At 46.1% G+C, this 21,732-nt stretch overlaps 1 protein-coding gene across 2 annotated transcripts in view; it reads right to left on the bottom strand.

Annotated features, from left to right (window-relative positions):
* The window catches only part of LOC137532542 (uncharacterized), an 81,781-nt gene extending 75,651 nt beyond the window's left edge, over positions 1 to 6,130 (bottom strand). The window contains exons 1-2 of one of the 2 annotated variants that reach the window (XM_068253153.1): positions 6,012 to 6,130; positions 777 to 803 (exon numbers count right to left, since the gene is read on the bottom strand). In XM_068253153.1, coding sequence (XP_068109254.1) covers positions 777 to 803; positions 6,012 to 6,075 — 91 coding nt within the window. In that variant the 5' untranslated portion in view covers positions 6,076 to 6,130. The remainder of the gene's footprint in view (positions 1 to 776; positions 804 to 6,011) is intronic. The other variant, XM_068253154.1, reaches the window with a different exon arrangement.
* Positions 6,131 to 21,732: the final 15,602 nt, after the last annotated feature.

Below are 21,732 nucleotides of genomic sequence, written 5' to 3'. Positions count from 1 at the left end.
CGAAGTCTTTGAGAGCCTGAGTGCTCCTAAAGACAGGCGGCTCTGCACTGTGCCTGCGCGAGCACGCTCTCTCTTGCACTCATGAATGCGCAGTACAGACCTGTCCATCTTCAGGAGCATTCGGCTCCTGAAGACTTCCAAAGCCTCCTATAGCGGGGGATTCAAATGGGGGAGCCAGCGCTGCAATGAGGGGACTGGGAGAGGAGCAGGAAGGCTCTATAGGACCCAAAGCCTTCCCTCTCCTTAGGTAAGTATCTGTTTGATTTTTTTTTCCAGGTTTCCATTGACTTTAAACTCTAAATCAAACAAAGATTGGCTGGCCAAGAGGACAAAGCAAAACCAAGCCACATGGGTTTGAACACATTATCTTTTCACAGTGGCGTCACAAATCTTTCCCCTTCCAAATCACCCCTGTTCACCCCTGTGGTCCATAAAAGGATGTGAGGGTGACCCTATGGGGGTTATTATGCTCTATAGTCACCTTCTAAATAAAGGGATGACTAAATAGCCACCCTTACCCAGGTAAATAGATAAAAGGTGTAATTGATGATGATCCCTTACCTATTTCATTTAGTGAGTGAAAATAAAAAAACACTATAAAAATATATCTTAATGAACCAAACTCAGCTGTTTTTAAAACTTTAGCCAATGGATAGGCTCTTCTGATGACATCATACTGAGTTGCTAGCCATGGACATAGAGCTTACTTACTTTAATAAAAGTATCTTCGATTAGATTATGTTAAATCAGATATAAAATGTATTCGATTTCCTTACCTGGGTGAGCACCATTTTCTAAGCCATCTAGAAAAAAAGTATGGTAATAAATCAGTTATAAATATGTCCTGCCCATCCATCCATCTTTATTCATATTTACAATTTCATACAATGTGGGTACTTTTTTCTTATTAAGTGGACAAGATCATTATGTTGTTTGACTCCACAAGTGTAATGCTGGCTGTGATACAAACTAACCAGTTACACAGAAAATATGAAAATCGAGGTCAGATCGTTAACTGAGGTCAGACACGTGAAGTCTGAGATTTGCGGTACAAAGGGGCTAAGACAGAGCAATGTCAATTACAGGCTAGGATCATACACATAAATCAGATGTCTGAGGTACAGTTAAGGATGAGACAGAGACGAGGTCCATAGGCTAGCCGAGGTCAATATCAAGTATCAGATGACTGTAGTACAGAGGGAAAAGACTTTAATCAATAGTGGAGGACTTGCCGGGTCATACACAGAAAAACAATCACAATAATACAATATACAATACTAACTAAGGATAGATATATATCGCAAACACTGCACATATATCTATCTCAGCAGAACTCTAACTAGACTCAGAAGCAGAGCAAGGTCCAGCGCTCCGTGACCTGATTGCTATAACGGACAGCGTGAAACTGAGAGAGCAAGACTTAAATACACAGGGAAAGTGCAGCACACCTACGAACTGCCAGCCAATCAGAATCCTGCTCTTAGTCAGCTGATCACTGTGTCAGCTGACTGGCCTCACACCGGTCTTCTCAGCCTATAAAGGCTGCCACGGGTTGTGCGCGTTCGCCCAGGGTCTTGGGAGGATGCGCGGTGTTGGCTCACATCTATAGGGGAGCCGGGGGTGCCAACATGCTGACTCACGTCTACAGGGGAGCCGGGGATGCGACCGACCTTTAGAGGAAGAGGAAACTCTCTCCAGCTGCTCAGCACTATCAGAGCAGCCTGCAGAGACCACACCAGGTAAGTTTGTTACAACAAGTTGTTTTTTGAAATAGTCTGTTCTTATTTTTACATACTGCTGTGGTCTCTTTCTTTCTCCTCCTCTTATTTTTTTTTTCCTCTTCTGCACAATTCTGATTTTAAACTGATCACACTTTGTTAGCTTTGTACCGACTTGTAAGATAAAAAAAAAAAACTATACACCAACTTGTGATCCATTCACTGGATATTAACTGGATATTTATTGTTTACAGTATTCCTAATCAAGGTACTGATTACTGAACTGTCTGTACTTGACAAAAGGTTAATTGAATAGCCCAGCACTGAAGACGTTTAATGCTAGGCATAGACAGTTCGTTTTTTACTTATCAATCGAGCCGCTGATGGCTCGATTGATAATATCCGACAGGTCTGATGACCCGCCGGATAGATTCCCCGCTCAATCCCCGCGGGCGGACAATAGAGGGGAATCGAGCGGCTGATAAGGAATGCCCGCGGGGACGAGCAGGAATCGATCCGCGCGCACGCGCGGACGAGCGGTGACGCGCCGGCATCGAGCTGCTGGCTCGATACCAGCGCATAAACGGACCGTGTATTCCAGGCATTAAGCTGATTTATTCAAAGTTTTTTGGTGCCCATACACTAATCAATTTTCCCTGCCAGAATTTATCACTGGAGTAAATGTGCCGGAGATTGAAGCTCCAACATGTCTGCTCTATCATAATTTCTATCAATTTCCAGCCAAGTCAATCAAAAATTATCAATTGATCCAGTCAGAAGATCTTGCTGTATTGGGGGTGAGTGCACGGGTCCCAGAGACAGACCCCCAGGTCTCCCCCACCAATTATTAATCTCCCTTATTTTCCTGCTGAGTATTAATGGCAGTGAAGTGCACTCACCTGACCAGCCATGCGCTGCCTCCAGTCTGTGTCCTTCTGTCATCATCTCCCTTATGCTCCTTCTCCATGGCAAATGAGTACACACCAGTGGGTCATGTAGTATGGGCACCGGAGAGATGCGACAAAAGGAGGGAGCGGCGAGTGCTATCCATTGCTGCTCAAACTCCGCAGGTGCCCAGGGAAGCTCTATCAATTAGTGGCAGAGCCAGCTCAAGGGGTCATTCTAGATTTTTAATTAATTTCATACTGAAATCGATCAAAAATCTATTTGCAGTGTGTTGCAACAATAGATCCTTCTCAAATCAGATTTCAGAGAGAGATCTTTTAGCAAAATGAAATAGCCGTTGATTAATGTGTGGCTACCTTTGGCAGGCTTAAAGAGACTCTGTAACAAAAAAAAGTTCCCCTGGGGGGTACTCACCTCGGGAGGGGGAAGCCTCAGGGTCCTAGTGAGGCTTCCCCCTCCCCTGTAGCTGCAGGCAATCCAGCACTGGCTGTCTGGCTCCCCCGAAGCAACCCGCAATCCTGGCTCAACAAGCCTGACAAGGCTTGCTATATTTACCTTCCCGGCTCCAGCGGGGGTGCTGTTGAAGCTCTCAGCACAGAGATAGGCGGAAATAGCCGGTATCTGTTGGGTCCGCTCTACTGCGCAGACGCAGGAAACTTGCGCCTGTGCAGTAGAGCGGACCAACAGCGATCGGCTATTTCCGCCTATCTACGAGCTGAGAGCCGATACTGCGCCTGCGCTGGAGCCGGGAAGGTAAATATTTACATCCCCGTTGTTCGGAGGGGCACAGCGAGATCGACGTGGGACACAGGAGGACAGGGGAAGTCTCAATAGGATCCAGAGGCTTCCCCCACCCGAAAGGAAGTACCCCCAGGGGAACTTTTTTTAGTTACAGGTTTTTTTAAAAGTTTATCTAAATATAAATACGAAACCTACCACTGGGTAAAGGTACATCAGACGACTTGGTGATCGATCGGCTATCCGATTAAATTATTATAATCAAATCGGAATAAAATCGGTGTCGCCAAGTGCATGTCTGACCGACAATGCAACCAATTTCGGTCCCATTGGCAATTGGCCACATAGTCAATTACACATGCTGCAAGATGTTGGGCCGACTTGCTCGATCGGGTGCGCAGCAGTAATGACGTGCAATTTTGCAATGAACGACGAAACCCCCAGCGTTGAGCAGAGTGCACCTGGAGCCTGCGGAGACTAGCGGAGGCAGTGGAAAGGTAATTTATTACATGCATGGGGCACGGGGACATGTTGGAGAGAGGTGGAGGGACGATGGAGCAACTAAGGAGAACAATGTGCTTGGGGGTCATTGTTTAGATATGGCAGTCTAGATCTTTAACAGGCTCGGGGGACACTAGTGCACACACTCAGTCCTTGGCTGAGCTCCCTCTTGTGTGTATACGCCTTAAAGCTCTTCAAGACTGTAATCCCAAAATGGCAGGGTTCTCCTCCTAGTGTTTGTCTCTGCAGAATAAATGCTTTCAAACAAACATGTACATTTATTACTGGCTGTTTTCAAACCGTGAATTAACTATGTATGTAGATTTGTACTTCTGTTGGTGACGCTTCTAAGTGCACTGTGCATGCGCTATGTACGCTTTTACTGTAGCCTCCATCATCTGTACAGCACCACAGTGATGATGTTATACAGTACACATAAAAATAACTGTAACCGATTATCTCTTAAAGAGGCACTTAAGTGAAAAAAATAAATTGAGTTTTACTCACCTGGGGCTTACCTCAGCCCCCTGCAGCTGATCGGTGCCCACGACGAGTCGCTCTGATGCTCCGAATCCCGCCGGCGGCCACTTCCGGTTTCGCCGTCAGGACCCGTCAGGCTGGGGAAAGCGGCTGATTCTACGCGTTCCCAGCCAAAATAGCACCCCTATGCGGCCATATGGCCATATAGGAGTGCTATTTTGGCTGGGAACGCGTAGAATCAGCCGCGTTCCCCAGCCTGACGGGTCCTGACGGCGGAAAAAAAGGTGCGTGTTAAATCTAATAATTTATTCAAAACTTTTAAACAACCAAAAAATTGGATTGAATTGGTTGAATTGAATCAAAATAAAAAAAATTGTTACACGTGTGGCTACCTTTACCTTACGGGGAGGGCAAGGCCTTATTTTTTATCAAAGTATTATCATTTTTATTTATAAAGCAAAAGCACTATCATTTTTCATAGTGCTCTACAGAGCACAATGTAGACAATAGTGGAGACCATAAATTTCCACATAGTTGACGTACGGTACAGACAGAACATCCAGCTTCACAATTACAAAATACACACAAATCATAGATCCTACATGATATTTAAAGAGAACCTTAACTCTAAAAAAAACATGAGTTTCACTTACCTGGGGCATCCACTAGCCCCCTGCAGCCATCCTGTGCCCTCACAGTCACTCATGGCTGTTCCGGTCCCCCGCCGTTAGCTAGTTTCGTATTTGCCGACTAGGAGTCAGCCGGCCGCCATGCGTACCTTTTTACACATTCCCGCTGTTGCAGGAAGCTATCACGGACATTAACAAGTACATTTTTACGTGTTATAGGTGCAATGCGTAAATCTTTATGCATTGCACCCGTAACACGTAAAAATATACTTGTTAATGTCCACGATAGCTTCCTGCACCAGCGGGAATGCGTAAAAAGGTACGCATGGCGGCCGGCCGACTTCCAGTCGGCAAAAAACGAAACTAGCTGATAGCGGGGGACCGGAGGAGCCTTGAGTGACTGCGAGGGCACAGGATGGCTGCAGGGGGCTAGTAGATGCCCCAGGTAAGTGAAACTCATGTTTTTTTTTGGAGTTTAGGGTCCCTTTAAATCATCTAGCAATACAGGTACATTATTCTATGATAGATAGTACTGCAGAAGCAAGAAACACTACTGAGGCAGTCCCTGCCCTAATGAGCTTACAATCTAGAGGTAGCTCGGCGACCAGGACTCTTCCATTTTCTCTACCTTGGGCAGCACAATGGCGTAGTGGTTAGCACTTGCAGTGCTGGGTCCCCAGCTCAAATCCCAGCCAGGGCACTATCTGAATGGAGTTTGTATGTGTGGGCTTCCTCCGGGATCTCCAGGTTCCTCCCACATCCCAAAACATACAGATAAGTTAATTGGCTTCCCCCTAAAAAAATTGCCACTAGACTTCGATACATACATAGCCATATGACTATGGTAGGGATTGTGAGCCCCTCTGTGGGACAGTTAAGTGACAAGACACTATACTCTGCACAGCGCTGTGGAAGATGTCAGCACTATATAAATACTAAATAATAATAATACCTTTTCCTGTCATTTTCCTGCTTACTATACACTAGCTATGTTTAGATGGACCTTAGCAATTATATATCCATTTGTTCAACGACTTACCAGTATTTGCCCCATAGATGGTAACCAGCAGTAGAAGGACCCGGCAGAGCGTGGATGAGACCATAGTGCTGATCTCCTTGTGCTATGCGGAGGACACACAGATTTTCTCTGCAATGTCCTATTCTCTCTCTTGTTTTATTTACAGTGCAAACAATCAACTCTTGGAGAGAGCAACAATCCATGTGTTGAAATCTTTGTTAGAGTTGTCGGGTCATGTTTTTTTAAATTCTCGTAGATTTGTTATCTCTGCTGTTCTAGGTCACTGGCACTGTCACATTTAGCAAAACAAGTGATCTTATGCTTATTATTATGATCCAGCTGCAGAAGTTTAGGCACTGTCTATACAAAAATTGCCTATTGGTGGGCTTGCTCCTGTTATTTATATCTGCAGTTTGCACAGCGGCCCAGGCAAATTCCCACCTATAGATGATATTTGTATGGGTGCACATGCTAGTGCCCAAAGTTCTGCGACACCTCCGGTATTTTATTAGGAGAGGGGGTGGTGATTAAGGTTAGGGTCAGGAAGGGAGGTTTAGGGTTAGGCTTCATGAAGAGGGGGTTAGGGTTAGGCATCAGTGGGGGAAGGGTTATGTGTAAGAGTAGGGTTAGATTTAGCAGTGGCAAAATATCAGTAACATTTACTAGAATCATTTATTTTGCCAAGTACAAGCACAAGGTTGTACCCGAAATTGGTTTTGGCTCATAGGTTATGGAAGGGGATAATGTCCGAAAGCCAAGAGCTGAGGCTGCCATGCTACGGCGCCACAAGTCGAGACATTGCAGGGAGGGGGATAGAGGGAGGCAAACCAATATTTTACTATGGGAATTACCATTGTAAAATAGTAGAAATCCACTTGAGCAGGCACCGTCAACGTATAAATAGTCTCTTTACTGTTCACATGGATTAAAAAGCAGTCAAACGACGACAGACCGCTGTTTCGAGCTTCATGATCTTTGTCAAGTTGTCAGGTAACTGCAGTTGCCTGACAACTTGACAAAGAGCATGAAGCTCAAAACAGTGGTCTGTCGTTGTTTGACTGCTTTTTAATCCATGTGAACAGTAAAGAGACTATTTATACGCTGACGGTGCCTGCTCAAGTGGATTGCTGCAAGTTTCAGCCCCAGTGGTGTGGAGAGGAGTAGATGGTTGCTGCTCATAATTATTATTATTTATTGTATTTATAAAGCGCCATCATATTACGCAGCGCTGGACATTAATTTAGGTTACAGACAATATTTAGGGGTGACAAACTGCAATATGACTATACAGGAATACAAGAAAACCAGATCACACAGCACAGTATGAGTACCAGGTAATACTTAGTCAGTCACTGGAGGGGAGCATGGAGATTAGGCAAGTTAGGTTCACTCAAATGCATAGAAAGGGTTCACAGTAATGGAGGTGCATGATCAGGTAGGACAGAAAAGGAGGAGGATCCTGCCCCAAGGCTTACAATCTAGAGGGAGAGGTAGGGACACGAGAGGTAGGGGATCATAACCTAGAAACAGTCCATTGTAAAATAGTAGAATATCAGTAAATGTCACTGAATTCCCGGTGCCCAAATTTCCTAGCGCATTTATTTTGCGTATTTAGGAGTTCATTACTTCGCTCTATTATTTGTGCTGATATGTGGGCATAAAACAAAACATGAGAAAGGTGCCCAATCAAAATAATCCATATTGAAGCCAAAAGATATAAAACATTTTAAATCTCCATGGGTCGTAATTCATGGACAAATGCCAATTAATAAACCCTAATGTACAGACCCACAGTAGATCCTAGTCCTCCTGTACAGGCAGTCTCCTACTTACAAACAAGTTCCATTCCAGGAGATTGTAAGTTGAATTTGTTTGTAAGTTGAGTCCAGTGCTAAACATGGTGAAAAGTGGATACATTTTTTACTTTTGTACATATGGTATAAGCTATGTTTTGTTGTTTTCAATGTGCTTTTAAAGTATTGTAAACTACTTATCACAGTTTATACAATTATGTAACATTTAACAACAAAAATCTGCAATAAAAAACAGTATTGTGTATTTTGTACATGGAGACAACTTTGTATCTTTGAAACATTGTATCTTGAGTCGTCTGTAAGTAGGGGACAAATAATCAATAGTTAATAATAATAATAGTAAAATAATAAATAGTTAAAGTGTAACTGTCGGGCATAAAATAAAAAAATAAATTCTTTATTTTTATCTGGTAAACAAGTAATAAGGATGCTAACCAGGCAATCCAAAAGTTAAAATCAGTATTACTTTTCTTGTTGATAAATGATCATTCCCCAGTTTACCTGACTCTTATTTGGTACACACAAATTTTGGTATGCACAAAGGACGTTGCAGGACATGCTGGGTTGTCCTTTTTTGCTTCTCTACTTTACCCTCAGATTTAACTAATGCAGTCTGATTGGCTGAAGCCTCTTTCCATCCTGTTTTCCCCTCCCACACCTCTGTTCCAAATCCTTTATGACTGGCCAATATTTTTCATGCTGAGACAATGCACTTGCTATAGTGGAGGGCGGGCAATGCATACACAATCAGGCAGAGGAGAGTAAGGAAGGAAATGACACCAGGATTGGCTTCAAAATAGCCACAGTTAAAATGGGAAATGCGAAGAAGGATTTTCTCTTTTTTTACTATAGAAAAATCACTAAAATCAAATTGTGGACAGTGCAATACATATGTAATGTAAGTAGAGCAAGTATTTATCCACTTATATATGTTTTTTTTTTTTTTAACTGAGATAGTATGGCTGACAGCTCCTCTTGAATAAGAAGCTCAATAAGCAATTATTTCCTGCACAGTAAAAAGCCTGGGTGAAAAGCTCCTATTTGCTGCATAAACCAGTGAAATGACAGAAAACTGCAATAAAGTCTGCAGATATGGAGCAGGACGAGTGCTTTCTGGTATGCAAGTATGGGTGACTGGGCGTGCCTTAACCATTTCAGCCCGCAGGGATTTTTCACCTTATGTATCAGAGCAATTTTAACCTCCCATTCATTCGTGAATAACTTTATCACTACTTATCACAATTTATTGATCTATATCTTGTTTTTTCCGCCACTAATTAGGCTTTCTTTGGGTGGTACATTTTGCTAAGATTTTTTTTTATATAAATGCATTTTAACAGGATTAAGAAAAAAATGGGAAAACAAATCATTATTTCTCAGTTTTCGGCCATTATAGCTGTAAAATAATCCATGCTACCATAATTAAAACCTATGTATTTTATTTGCCCGTTTGTCTCGGTTATGACACCATTTAAATTTTTGCCCTATCACAATGTATGGCGCCAATATTTTATTTGGAAATAAAGGTGCATTTTTTCTATTTTGCGTCCATCACTATTTACAAGCTTATAATTTAAAAAATGTTCGTAGTATACCCCCTTCAAATGCATATTTAAAAAGTTCAGACCCTAAGGTAACTATTTATGTCTTTTTTTTTTATTATAATTTTTTTTTTCCATTAAAAATTTTTTGGGGGTAATATTTTGATGTGGGAAATAAACAGTTAATTTTTATTATTATATGTGTAAATTGTAATGTAAAACATATGTAGATGTAGTTTTACTATTTGGCCACAAGAATGCCACCTTGAGTTTATTTTTCTCCTTGTGCTTCTCGCTAAGCGGAGGCACAAGGATGACGCAGACAATTTTACGTGCAGAAAGACTGAAGCCTCTTGTAAGAGCACTTTGGTTTTTCTGCTGGGGACACGGATCGGTGATTGGGAACCATGTTCCCGTTCACTGAATGTTCCCGTTCACTGATCCCAGGGCTACTGGGGGACAGCATGGGGGCGCGATCACGCCGAAGCGCGGCACCGCAGCAGAGCAGCCGCCCAGACGTGAGCTTGAAATGGTTAAAGTGACACTGAAGTGAAAAAAAAACGTATGATATAATGAATTGTATGTGTAGCATGGATAATTAATAGAACATTCGTAGCAAAGAAAAGAGTCTCATATTTTTATTTTTTAACACAATCAGTTTTTATTCATATTTTATAAACATAACAGAGAAGATGCATCAACATAAGCACATGAAATAATTGTTAGCTCAAGTTAAAACAAACAAGAAAAGAATACTAGTATCCAATGATAGCATATAGTATTACAGGAATCTACCTATTGGTCATTGGACCTGTAGATCTACAGCAAAGTCGCATCCTCGGGAATTGGCTGATGCCAGATACAGTGGCTTGCGAAAGTATTCGGCCCCCTTGGAATTTTCCACAAACATGAATCAATTTTATTGGAATTCCACATGAAAGACCAATACAAAGTGGTGTACATGTGAGAAGTGGAACAAAAATCATACATGATTCTAAACATTTTTTACAAATCAATAACTGCAAAGTGAGGTGTGCGTAATTATTCAGCCCCCTTTGGTCTGAGTGCAGTCAGTTGCCCATAGACATTGCCTGATGAGTGCTAATGACTAAATAGAGTGCACCTGTGTGTAATCTAATGTCAGTACAAATACAGCTGCTCTGTGGCGGCCTCAGAGGTTGTCTAAGAGAATCTTGGGAGCAACAACACCATGAAGTCCAAAGAACACACCAGACAGGTCAGGGATAAAGTTTTTAAGAAATTCAAAGTAGGCTTAGGCTACAAAAAGATTTCCAAAGCTTTGAAGATCCCACGGAGCACTGTTCAAGCTATCATTCAGAAATGGAAGGAGTATGGCACAACTGTAAACCTACCAAGACAAGGACGTCCACCTAAACTCACAGGCCAAACAAGGAGAGCGCTGATCAGAAATGCAGTCAAAACGCCTATGGTGACTCTGGACAAGCTGCAGAGATCTACAGCTCAGGTGGGGGAATATGTCCATAGGACAACTATTAGTCGTGCACTGCACAAAGTTGGCTCTTATGGAAGAGTGGCAAGAAGAAAGCCATTGTTAACAGAAAAGCATAAGAAGTCCCATTTGCAGTTTTGCCACAAGCCATGTGGGAGACACAGCAAACATGTGGAAGGAGGTGCTCTGGTCGGACGTGACCAAAATGGAATTTTTTGGTCAAAATGCAAAACACTATGTGTGGCAGAAAACTAACACAGGACATCACTCAGTACACACCATCCCCACTGTCAAATATGGTGGTGGCAGCATCATGCTCTGGGGGTACTTCTCTTCAGCAGGGACAGGGAAGCTGGTCAGAGTTGATGGGAAGATGGATGGAGCCAAATACAGGGCAATCTTGGAAGAAAACTTCTTGGAGACTGCAAAAGACTTGAGACTGGGGCGGAGGTTCACCTTCCAGCCGAACAACGACCCTAAACATAAAGCCAGTGTAACTATGGAATGGTTTAAAACAAAACATATCCATGTGTTAGCATAGCCCAGTCAAAGTCCAGATCTAAATTCAATCGAGAATCTTTGGCAAGATCTGAAAACTGCTGTTCACAAATGCTGTTCATCTAATATGGCTGAGCTGGAGCTGTTTTGCAAAGAAGAATGGGCAAGAATTTCAGTCTCTAGATGTGCAAAGCTGGTAGAGACATACCCTAAAAGACTGGCAGCTGTAATTGCAGCAAAAGGTGGTTCTACAAAGTATTGACTCAGGGGGCTGAATAATTACGCACACCCCACTTTGCAGTTATTGTGTGACAATGTGTAGCAACTGAGGTCCGAGTACTGGTGATCTGCAGAACCACCAATAATACAGATATAGCGTAACAGGCAACCAACTTTAATCGTGTGTAAAGTGATTGGTGCACACAGTAGTACTCCCAGGCGGGGGAGATCAGGTAAGGATCTAGGGAGTAACTTCACCAGTGGCAATGGGCCCACTGGTGAGTAGGAGCGTCAGACAGAAATAGGTCGGCAACACACAGGCAGGTACAGTACAAAATCGGTAGGCAATATCAGAGTGAGGGACAGGCAGGAAGTCGGCAACGGAATCAGATGACTAAAGTACAGAATCAGCGAGCAGGTTCAGAGTCAGAGATCAGGCAGGGGTTGGCAACGATATCAGATAGGCGTAGTACAGAATCAGAGAGCGAGAGATTAGTCAGGAACGAGCAGGGTCAAAAACAACAATAATACAATAGATCAATCCTAGTCTTAGGTGTGTAATCCTTGGCAACAACACCTGGGATCTAGTCTACGGTCTGAGCGCTAACACAAGGGTATACACGACAACAGACAGCGAGCTACTGATAGCTCGCTGTCTTTATGCTGGCAGGGAAGCCAGGGCAACGCCTCCGCCAGGCGACCAATCAGGGGCGAGGTGCGCTCCCTGTGACGTCAGCTGACCTGTGGGTCAGCTGACTCGCCTCCGGGAGCCGTAAATATCCCGACGCTGACCGCGCGCGCGCCCTAGTCTCGAAGTGTCCGCCGCTCGTTACATATTGATTTGTACAAAAATGTTTAGAATCATGTATGATTTTCATTCCACTTCTCACGTGCACACCACTTTGTACTGGTCTTTCACGTGGAATTCCAATAAAATTGATTCATGTTTGTGGCAGTAATGTGACAAAATGTGGAAAACGTCAAGGGGGCCGAATACTTTTGCAAGCCACTGTAAGTGTGCTTTCTGGTTGCTCGAGAATGAATGTTAAAAATAGGCCTAGTTAATGCAGTACAATACCCCACTCTATATTCATACAACATGAACTTTGTATTAAATGTTAAAGAGACTCTGAAGTCTCATAAAATTCAGGTTTTTATTTTAAAAATCTCTTTAAAATCAATGCCCTAACAAAAACGCTGCATCTCCACGGCTGAACACTAACTAACTAAATCACCCTAAACTCCCCAGCAAAAATCCATGACTTTCTTGGTCGTGGATCTTGCTGCCCAGGGAGGCAGAGCTTTGAGCTGCAGCTCTGCCTCCATGCGCGTCAATCCGTGCGTATCTTCGCCTCTCCCTGCCCCTCTTAGTGAAAGAAGACTGAGAGGGGCGGGGAGATGCGGCGATCTGCGCTGATAGATGCGTGTAGAGGCAGAGCTACAGCCCAAAGCTCTGCCGCTTCATGAAAGCGATCCCTGCAATGTGCCCGGGGAGTTTGGGGGATATAGTTAGTGTGCAGCCGCGGGGAAGCGGCGTTTATGTTAGGGCATTGATATTAAAGAGATTTTTAAAATAAAAACCTGAATTTTGAGAGACTTCAGTCTCTCTTTAAAATACAGTAATTGAAAGTATATTAACCTTGTGAGGGCCATGGAATCAAGTCTTTAAAGAGACACTGAAGCGAGAATAAATCTCGCTTCAGTGCTTATATTCCCCCTGCTAAAACGCCGCTATCCCGTGGCTAAACGGGGGTCCCTTACCCCCCAAATCCCCCCCTGCAAAATCAACGACCAACTTGGTCGTAGATTTTGCTGCTGTTGAGGCAGGGCTGACGGCTGCAGCCCTGCCTCTCAGCGCCGTCTATCAGCGGCACATCGCCGCCTCTCCCCCGCCCCTCTCAGCGAAGACTGAGAGGGGCGGGGGAGAGGCGGAGATACGCACTGACAGACGCGCGTGAGGCAGTGCTGCGGCCATTAGCCATGCCTCAATGTGGAAGAGATCCCCCGCTGCACGGAGGGGATTTGGGAGGTAAGGGACCCCCGTTTAGCCGCGGGATAGTGGCGTTTTAGCAGGGGCACACATGCCCCTGCTGAATATAAGCACTGAAGCGAGATTTATTCTCGCTTCAGTGTCTCTTTAAGCACAGCAGAGCCTACAAATATTCTAAAAAGTTGACCTACTCCACTGTAGTACTGTCGGCGATTTGTTCTGGTTGGTTGAGACTTCTAGTTGAGTTCTGGATAACTTGGACTCTGCTGTATATAGCAGGGGAATACAGATTACAATAGACTTTGCTCCTGGCTAAGCCAACATAAGTCGAGGATGAAGAAATATCTGTCTTATCTTGAGTTACATCAGCATTCAAGCAACAATATCAAACAAATACATAGCAAAGAAAGGAATAACAACATTGGTATAGCTAGAGGTCATGGGGCCCCATAGCAAAACCTTCATGGGACCCTCAGATGTAGGCACTTTAAGCAATGCGACCTGCCCCTACCCTATGTATATGAGTTAGTTGGCAATTTTTACTCTCATGCAATCAACACTTCACATAGTTCATTGGCACTGAGACAAAGTCAGAGGGGGAGAAATAGAAGTTAATGGTGAATACATTAAGATAGTACCACCTGGCCCCCTCTACTCCTGGGCTCCATAGCAGTAGTGTTGGGCGAACACCTAGATGTTCGGGTTCGCGAACGTTCGCCGAACATCGCCGCGATGTTCGGGTGTTCGCGCCGAACTCCGAACATAATGGAAGTCAATGGGGACCCGAACTTTCGTGCTTTTTAAAGCTTCCTTACATGCTACATACCCCAAATTTGCAGGGTATGTGCACCTTGGGAGTAGGTACAAGAGGAAAAAAAATATTTGAAAAAGAGCTTATAGTTTTTGAGAAAATTGATTGTAAAGTTTCAAAGGAAAAACTGTCTTTTAAATGTGGAAAATGTCATGTTTCTTTGCACAGGTAACATGCTTTTTGTCGCCATGCAGTCATAAATGTAATACAGAGAAGAGGTTCCAGGAAAAGGGACCGGTAACGCTAACCCAGCACCAGCAGCAGCACACGTGATGGAACAGGAGGAGGCGCAGGAGGAGAAGGCCACGCTTTTTGAGACACAACAACCCAGGCCTTGCATGAGGACAAGAAGCGTGGAGATAGCATGCTTTGTACCGCCATGCAGTCATAAATGTAATAAAGATAAGAGGTTCCATAAACAGGGACCTGAAACGCTAACCCAGCAGCAGCACAAGTGATGTAACAGGAGGAGGTGCAGGAGGAGAAGGCCACGCTTTGAGACACAACAACCCAGGCCTTGCATGAGGACAAAAAGCGTGCGGATATAGCAATGCTTTTTGCCGCCATGCAGTCATAAATGTAATAAAGATGAGAGGTTCAATAAACAGGGACCGGCAACGCTAACCCATCACAGATGGCCATTGTTCATGTTACTTGGTTGGGGTCCGGGAGTGTTGCATAGTCGTTTCCAATCCAGGATTGATTCATTTTAATTTGAGTCAGACGGTCTGCATTTTCTGTGGAGAGGCGGATATGCCGATCTGTGACGATGCCTCCGGCAGCACTGAAACAGCGTTCCGACATAACGCTGGCTGCCGGGCAAGCCAGCACCTCTATTGCGTACATTGCCAGTTCGTGCCAGGTGTCTAGCTTCGATACCCAATAGTTGAAGGGTGCAGATGGATTGTTCAACACAGCTACGCCATCTGACATGTAGTCCTTGACCATCTTCTCCAGGCGATCGGTGTTGGAGGTGGATCTGCACGCTTGCTGTTCTGTGGGCTGCTGCTGCATGGGTGTCATAAAATTTTCCCACTCCAAGGACACTGCCGATACCATTCCCTTTTGGGCACTAGCTGCGGCTTGTGTTGTTTGCTGCCCTCCTGGTCGTCCTGGGTTTGCGGAAGTCAGTCTGTCGGCGTACAACTGGCTAGAGGAGGGGGAGGATGTCAATCTCCTCTCTAAAGTCTCCACAAGGGCCTGCTGGTATTCTTCCATTTTGACCTGTCTGACTCTTTCTTCAAGCAGTTTTGGAACATTGTGTTTGTACCGTGGATCCAGAAGTTTATAAACCCAGTAATTGGTGTTGTCCAGAATGCGCACAATGCGTGGGTCGCGTTCAATGCAGTCTAGCATGAATTGAGCCATGTGTGCCAGAGTCCTGCCAGAATCCTCATCATCCTCTTGTGAGCGTTGTGATAGTTGTTGTGATGCATCATAGTCGTCACCTTCTTCCTGGTCTGCTTCTGCTAACCATTCGCGCTGAATTGTGGAAGTACAACGTGCACCGCTCTGGCCCTCGTCAGTGGTGGCATGAAATTCCTGCTCCAACTCCAGCTGTTCCTCCTCCTCTTCTTCGTCATAGCTGCTGGGGCCAGCATTTCCTGAGGCGGATGGCCTGATGTTGGTACCATCACGCTGATCGTTTTCTCCTTTAGATTCCCCCAGTTGCATCATGACAGCTGTTTCCTTGATTTTCAACATTGACCTCTTCAGTAAACACAGCAGTGGTATGGTAATGCTGACTGAAGAGTTGTCACTGCTCACAAGCAACGTGGACTGCTCAAAATTTTGGAGGACTTGGCAGAGGTCCAACATGTTGGCCCAATCGGATCCACAGAAGCTTGGCAGCTGTCCGGATGCGCCTCGGTACTGCGCCGTCATGTACTGGATCACTGCACTCTTCTGCTCGCAAAAGCGGGCTAGCATGTGCAGCGTAGAATTCCAGCGCGTAGGGACATCACACAGCAAGCGATGGTGGGGGAGATTGAAGCGCTCCTGCATCTTGGCGAGTGCCCCCGAAGCAGTACTGGAATTTCTGCAATGTTTGGCCACTCGTCGCACCTTCAACAGAAGATCGGCCACGCCTGGGTATGTCCTCAGGAACCGCTGAACTACTAGGTTCATCACGTGCGCCAGGCAAGGGATGTGTGTCAGCTTAGCCAACCTTAAAGCGCGAATGAGATTACTCCCATTATCACACACAACCATGCCCGGTTTCAGGTCCAGCGGTGCCAGCCACAAATCCGTCTGTTCCTTTATTCCCCTCCAAATTTCCTCCCCTGTGTGCTGCTTATCCCCAAGGCAGATCAGCTTCAGCAATGCTTGCTGATGCATGCCAACAGCTGTGCTGCACTGCTTCCACGATCCTACTGCTGCTGGGTTAGTGTTTCCGGATGAGGTACAGCTTTGAGATGCGTTGGGAGGAGAAGGAGTCAGAGAGGTAGGTGCTGCTGTTGTTATCCAGTGGGAGGGACGGCGGTGCAGCTGTTTGCGGCGTGGGCAACACCCGCGCCGTAGCAGGTGAGGAATCGCTGCCAGGCTCCACAAGGTTCACCCAGTGCGCGGTAAGGGAGATGTATCGACCCTGGCCGAACGCACTCGTCCAGGTGTCAGTGGTGAGGTGAACCTTGCAGGCAACGGCATTCTTCAAACTTCGGGTTATTTTGCTGACCACGTACTCATGCAACTCAGGCACTGCAGAGTGCGCAAAGTGGTAGCGGCTGGGAACCACGTAACGTGGGATGGCCACTGACATCATGCCCTTGAAGCTGTTTGTCTCCACCACTCGATATGGCAGCATTTCGCAGGCCAGAAGCTTGGCTATGCTGGCTGTTACTGCCACGGCCCGGGGGTCATTTTCTGGCAATTTCCTCTTGCGATCAAACATCTCCGAGACAGACAACTGAATCGTAGGGCTGCACACTGAAGGGCTGTTGGTTGTTGTGTTTGATGAACACTGGGAGACCTCAAGAGCACTACTCCGGAAAGTGACAGTGTCAGCGTCTGATGTTTGTGAATGTTGTGAACCACGCAATGGCTGGGCTACTGCTGCTGCTGAGGCGGGTCTGGTGGTGAGTCTGGTGACCCCAAGGGAGGCAGTGTTGCTGGTACCCTGTCCTGCCGCGTTTGCCCAAAGAGTGGGATGTTTGGATAGCATGTGGCGGCTCATGCTGGTGGTGGAGAGGTTGTTAATACTTTTCCCCCTGCTCAGGCGGGTCTTGCACACCTTGCAAATCGCCATAGTACCATCCTCAGTGCAGTCTTCAAAGAAAGCCCAGACTTTGGAGCACCTGCCTTGCTGGCGATTTCTGTTTGCGCCTCTTTTGCATCTCACTTGAACTTCCATGCTTGTGGTGCCTGAAATTGCGCGCCGCCTACCTTGTGGCACAAGGCGAACTCATGCAGCAGTGGGTTCTTCAACAGACTCATCTGTGCTGCTGCTACGACGGCGATGTTCTCGTTCACAAACAAAATCTGGGTCTCTGTCCACATTGTCCATACCCTCCTCTTCCATCTCCTGAAACTCGTCATATGTCATTGTGGGGGGCCGCCGCCGTGGAGTAGAGCTCCCCAGAACAACCTCTGCGCAGCTCACTCCAACGTCGTCTTCCAGATTTTGTCGGCTGACCTCCTGCAATTGCAACCCCTCCTGCCCAACTTGCTCTGGGATTTGGGTTTCCGAGTCCTCCTCGGACTCGCCTTGTATTTCAGTGCGCGGTGCATTTCCCACAGTTAATGGTTGGGAATCCGGGCACAACATTTCTGGCTGTTCCTCCATTGACCTTTGAAAGGTGGAAGTTTGTTGGGCTGGGAATAGCTCCTGCGAATACCCCATTGTGTCCTGAGGTAATTCATCGGACTGGTTTTCTGGCAGTTGTGTGCGTGGTGTCGCTGCCGGTTGTGTCAGCTTTGTGCCCACTGGCTCCTTGTAACTGGCTGAGGACTCGGACCTCGTGCGTGATTTGCTGGTGCTGCTTAACCCACTGCTGGACGCTTGCGAGGTCATCCAAGTAATTATCTGGTCCTGTTCTTTTGGATTTGTGAGGGTTGTTGTCCTGGACAACATGGGCGGTATTGAGTGGGTTTTCTTGGGTGCTCCCCTGTGGCCTGTACGTGAACCGTCAGGGGAAACACCTTTTCCCTTGCCCCTCCCTCTTTCACCGGATTTCTTCCTCATTTCACTTATCCTTAAAGTACACGCTGACTGGCAGCAGTACAGTGGCAGTACAGAAATGCTATACAGTGGTGGGTGAGCGGTGTACCACTATTCCCAGCAGCGACACAGAGCACAATGCTATACAGTGGCGGGTGAGCGGTGTACTACTGTTCCCAGCAGACACAGAGTGGCAGTAAACAGAATGCTATATAGTGTGGCTGAGCGAGGTACACAGAGTGGCAGTAAACAGAATGCTATATAGTGTGGCTGAGCGGTGTACCACTATTCCCAGCAGCGACACAGAGCACAATGCTATACAGTGGCGGGTGAGCGGTGGACTACTGTTCCCAGCACACACAGAGTGGCAGTAAACAGAATGCTATATATTGTGGCTGAGCGAGCGGTGTACTACTATTCTCAGCAGACACAGAACAGTAAACAGAATGCTATATAGTGTGGCTGAGCAGTGTACCACTATTCCCAGCAGCGACACAGAGCACAATGCTATACAGTGGCGGGTGAGCGGTGTACTACTGTTCCCAGCAGACACAGAGTGGCAGTAAACAGAATGCTATATATTGTGGCTGAGCGAGGTACACAGAGTGGCAGTAAACAGAATGCTATATAGTGTGGCTGAGCGAGCGGTGTACTACTATTCCCAGCAGACACAGAACAGTAAACAGAATGCTATATAGTGTGGCTGAGCGGTGTACCACTATTCCCAGCAGCGACACAGAGCACAATGCTATACAGTGGCGGGTGAGCGGTGTACCACTATTCCCAGCAGCGACACAGAGCACAATGCTATACAGTGGCGGGTGAGCGGTGTACTACTGTTCCCAGCAGACACAGAGTGGCAGTAAACAGAATGCTATATAGTGTGGCTGAGCGAGGTACACAGAGTGGCAGTAAACAGAATGCTATATAGTGTGGCTGAGCGAGCGGTGTACTACTATTCCCAGCAGACACAGAGTGGCAGTAAACAGAATGCTATATAGTGTGGCTGAGCGAGGTACACAGAGTGGCAGTAAACAGAATGCTATATAGTGTGGCTGAGCGAGCGGTGTACTACTATTCCCAGCAGACACAGAGTGGCAGTAAACAGAATGCTATATAGTGTGGCTGAGCGAGGTACACAGAGTGGCAGTAAACAGAATGCTATATAGTGTGGCTGAGCGAGCGGTGTACTACTATTCCCAGCAGACACAGAACAGTAAACAGAATGCTATATAGTGTGGCTGAGCGAGGTACACAGAGTGGCAGTAAACAGAATGCTATATAGTGTGGCTGAGCGAGCGGTGTACTACTATTCCCAGCAGCGACACAATGACTGGGGGGACCCTGGCTAGCGTGGCTGGAGCGCGAACTACCCTGCCTGCCTACCCAAAGCTAAACCCACAGACAAATGGCGGAGATATGACGTGGTTCGGGTATTTATTTACCCGAACCACGTGACAGTTCGGCCAATCAGAGCACGTTCGGGTCCGAACCACGTGACCCGTTCGGCCAATCACAGCGCTAGCCGAACGTTCGGGGAACGTTCGGCCATGCGCTCTTAGTTCGGCCATGTGGCCGAACGGTTTGGCCGAACACCATCAGGTGTTCGGCCGAACTCGAACATCACCCGAACAGGGTGATGTTCTGCAGAACCCGAACAGTGGCGATTACTGTTCGCCCAACACTACATAGCAGCTGCTATGGCTATTGCTACAACCTTGTTTAACAACTTAATAAATGTTCCCAAAGGAGTATGAAGGTTGTAATGTACTACGGTGGATCCCAAAAAGCAGTGAAGGAATACTTACATATGATATATTATAGCCACCGAAAAGAGAACGACTTGGACTTGCAATTTTTGGTGAAATGAAGGTGACACGAAAAAGTTAAACCAAGGGAGATCGAATGAATAAGGAGGACTTAGTTTCTTGATCTCTCTGTCTAAGGGATTTTTCTATTGTTATGTTAAACTAGTAGACCGAAGCCCGTTTAAAAATGGGCTCTAGGTCTGTCTCTCACTTCTGCCACCGCCGCATGTCAGTGCGCATGCGCGCACACCTGCATACGCGTGCACTCGCCATACGTGCACACGCACCCATCCACCTGCGCCCGGCTAACTAGCCCCGTCCTGTCTGTCTGTCTGTGCTGCGCACATAGGCAGTAGCAAAAGCCATGGACACATGGACACAGGGACAGGAGTATGCAGGGACAGATAGGTTTTATTAGGTAGGATTCCACTAAGTAACGTAGTTGGGTCATGGATGGGCTGTCTGCAGATTTCCAATTGGAATGACATACAGCAGCTAGAATGTGGAAGATTATTAGTCTATTTCCCAGTTAATTTCTATATTTAGGATTACTAGGGACCCATTCAGATCAATGGACGTAGATAACAAGGTAGAGTTTAACCCTTAGCCGACTGCTCCATGCCGACTGGAGCGAACGTGGTGGCAGCCCCAGGACCACTCCACACCGATTGGTGTGAATGGCTGCGGGCGGGAATTGCAGGAGATCGCGCTCGCATTGATGCGTGCGCTTCTATGCATGAATGATGGAGCTCTGCTCCACCTTCAGTCTCCCAGTGGCGATCGCCGCTCAAAGACTGTTAGACGGCGACACCGCCATCTATTAACACAGTACAGTGCTGCGATCTAAGAAAGCGCTGTGCTGGGAACAGCCGTGTGACACAGCTGTCCCCCGGGGGACATAGGAGCGATCCGCTGTGATAGGCTGAAGCCTGACGGAGGTAGGGAGGGAGGAAAACTAATAAAAAAAATAGTGAAATTTATTTAATAAAAAACAAATAAATATTTATAAAAAAAAAATAAACACCGGGAGAGAAATCAGACCCCACCAACAGAGAGCTCTGTTGGTGGGGAGAAAAGGGGGGGGGGGGGGGGGAAATCACTTGTGTGCTGAGTTGTGTGGCCCTGCAGTGAGGCCTTAAAGCTAGAGTGGCCTATTAAGTAAAAAATGGCCTGGTCCGCAAGTGGTTACGTTTCACAGCGGTCCTCAAGTGGTTAAGTTTCTAACCTCATTCCAAAAAGCTTTAATAAGAGGGCACATTACATGGGTTAGTGTGCCAATTTGGCCACAATTATACCAGCATTGCATAGATTGGGATTTGTCATAACTGGCTAGTTTTCTGGGGGTTATGTACCATTTAGTGAATAGCTTTTGGAGGGTTTCCTAGTGTTTCTGGCAGTGTGAGAATTTGGAACAGTGTTGAAAGGAAGATAATA

Source organism: Hyperolius riggenbachi, chromosome 9 (assembly GCF_040937935.1).
Source record: "Hyperolius riggenbachi isolate aHypRig1 chromosome 9, aHypRig1.pri, whole genome shotgun sequence".
Lineage (NCBI taxonomy): Eukaryota > Metazoa > Chordata > Amphibia > Anura > Hyperoliidae > Hyperolius > Hyperolius riggenbachi.
The sequence above is the reverse complement of the archived record's forward strand: the minus strand, read 5'-3'. Positions and strand labels throughout refer to the sequence as shown.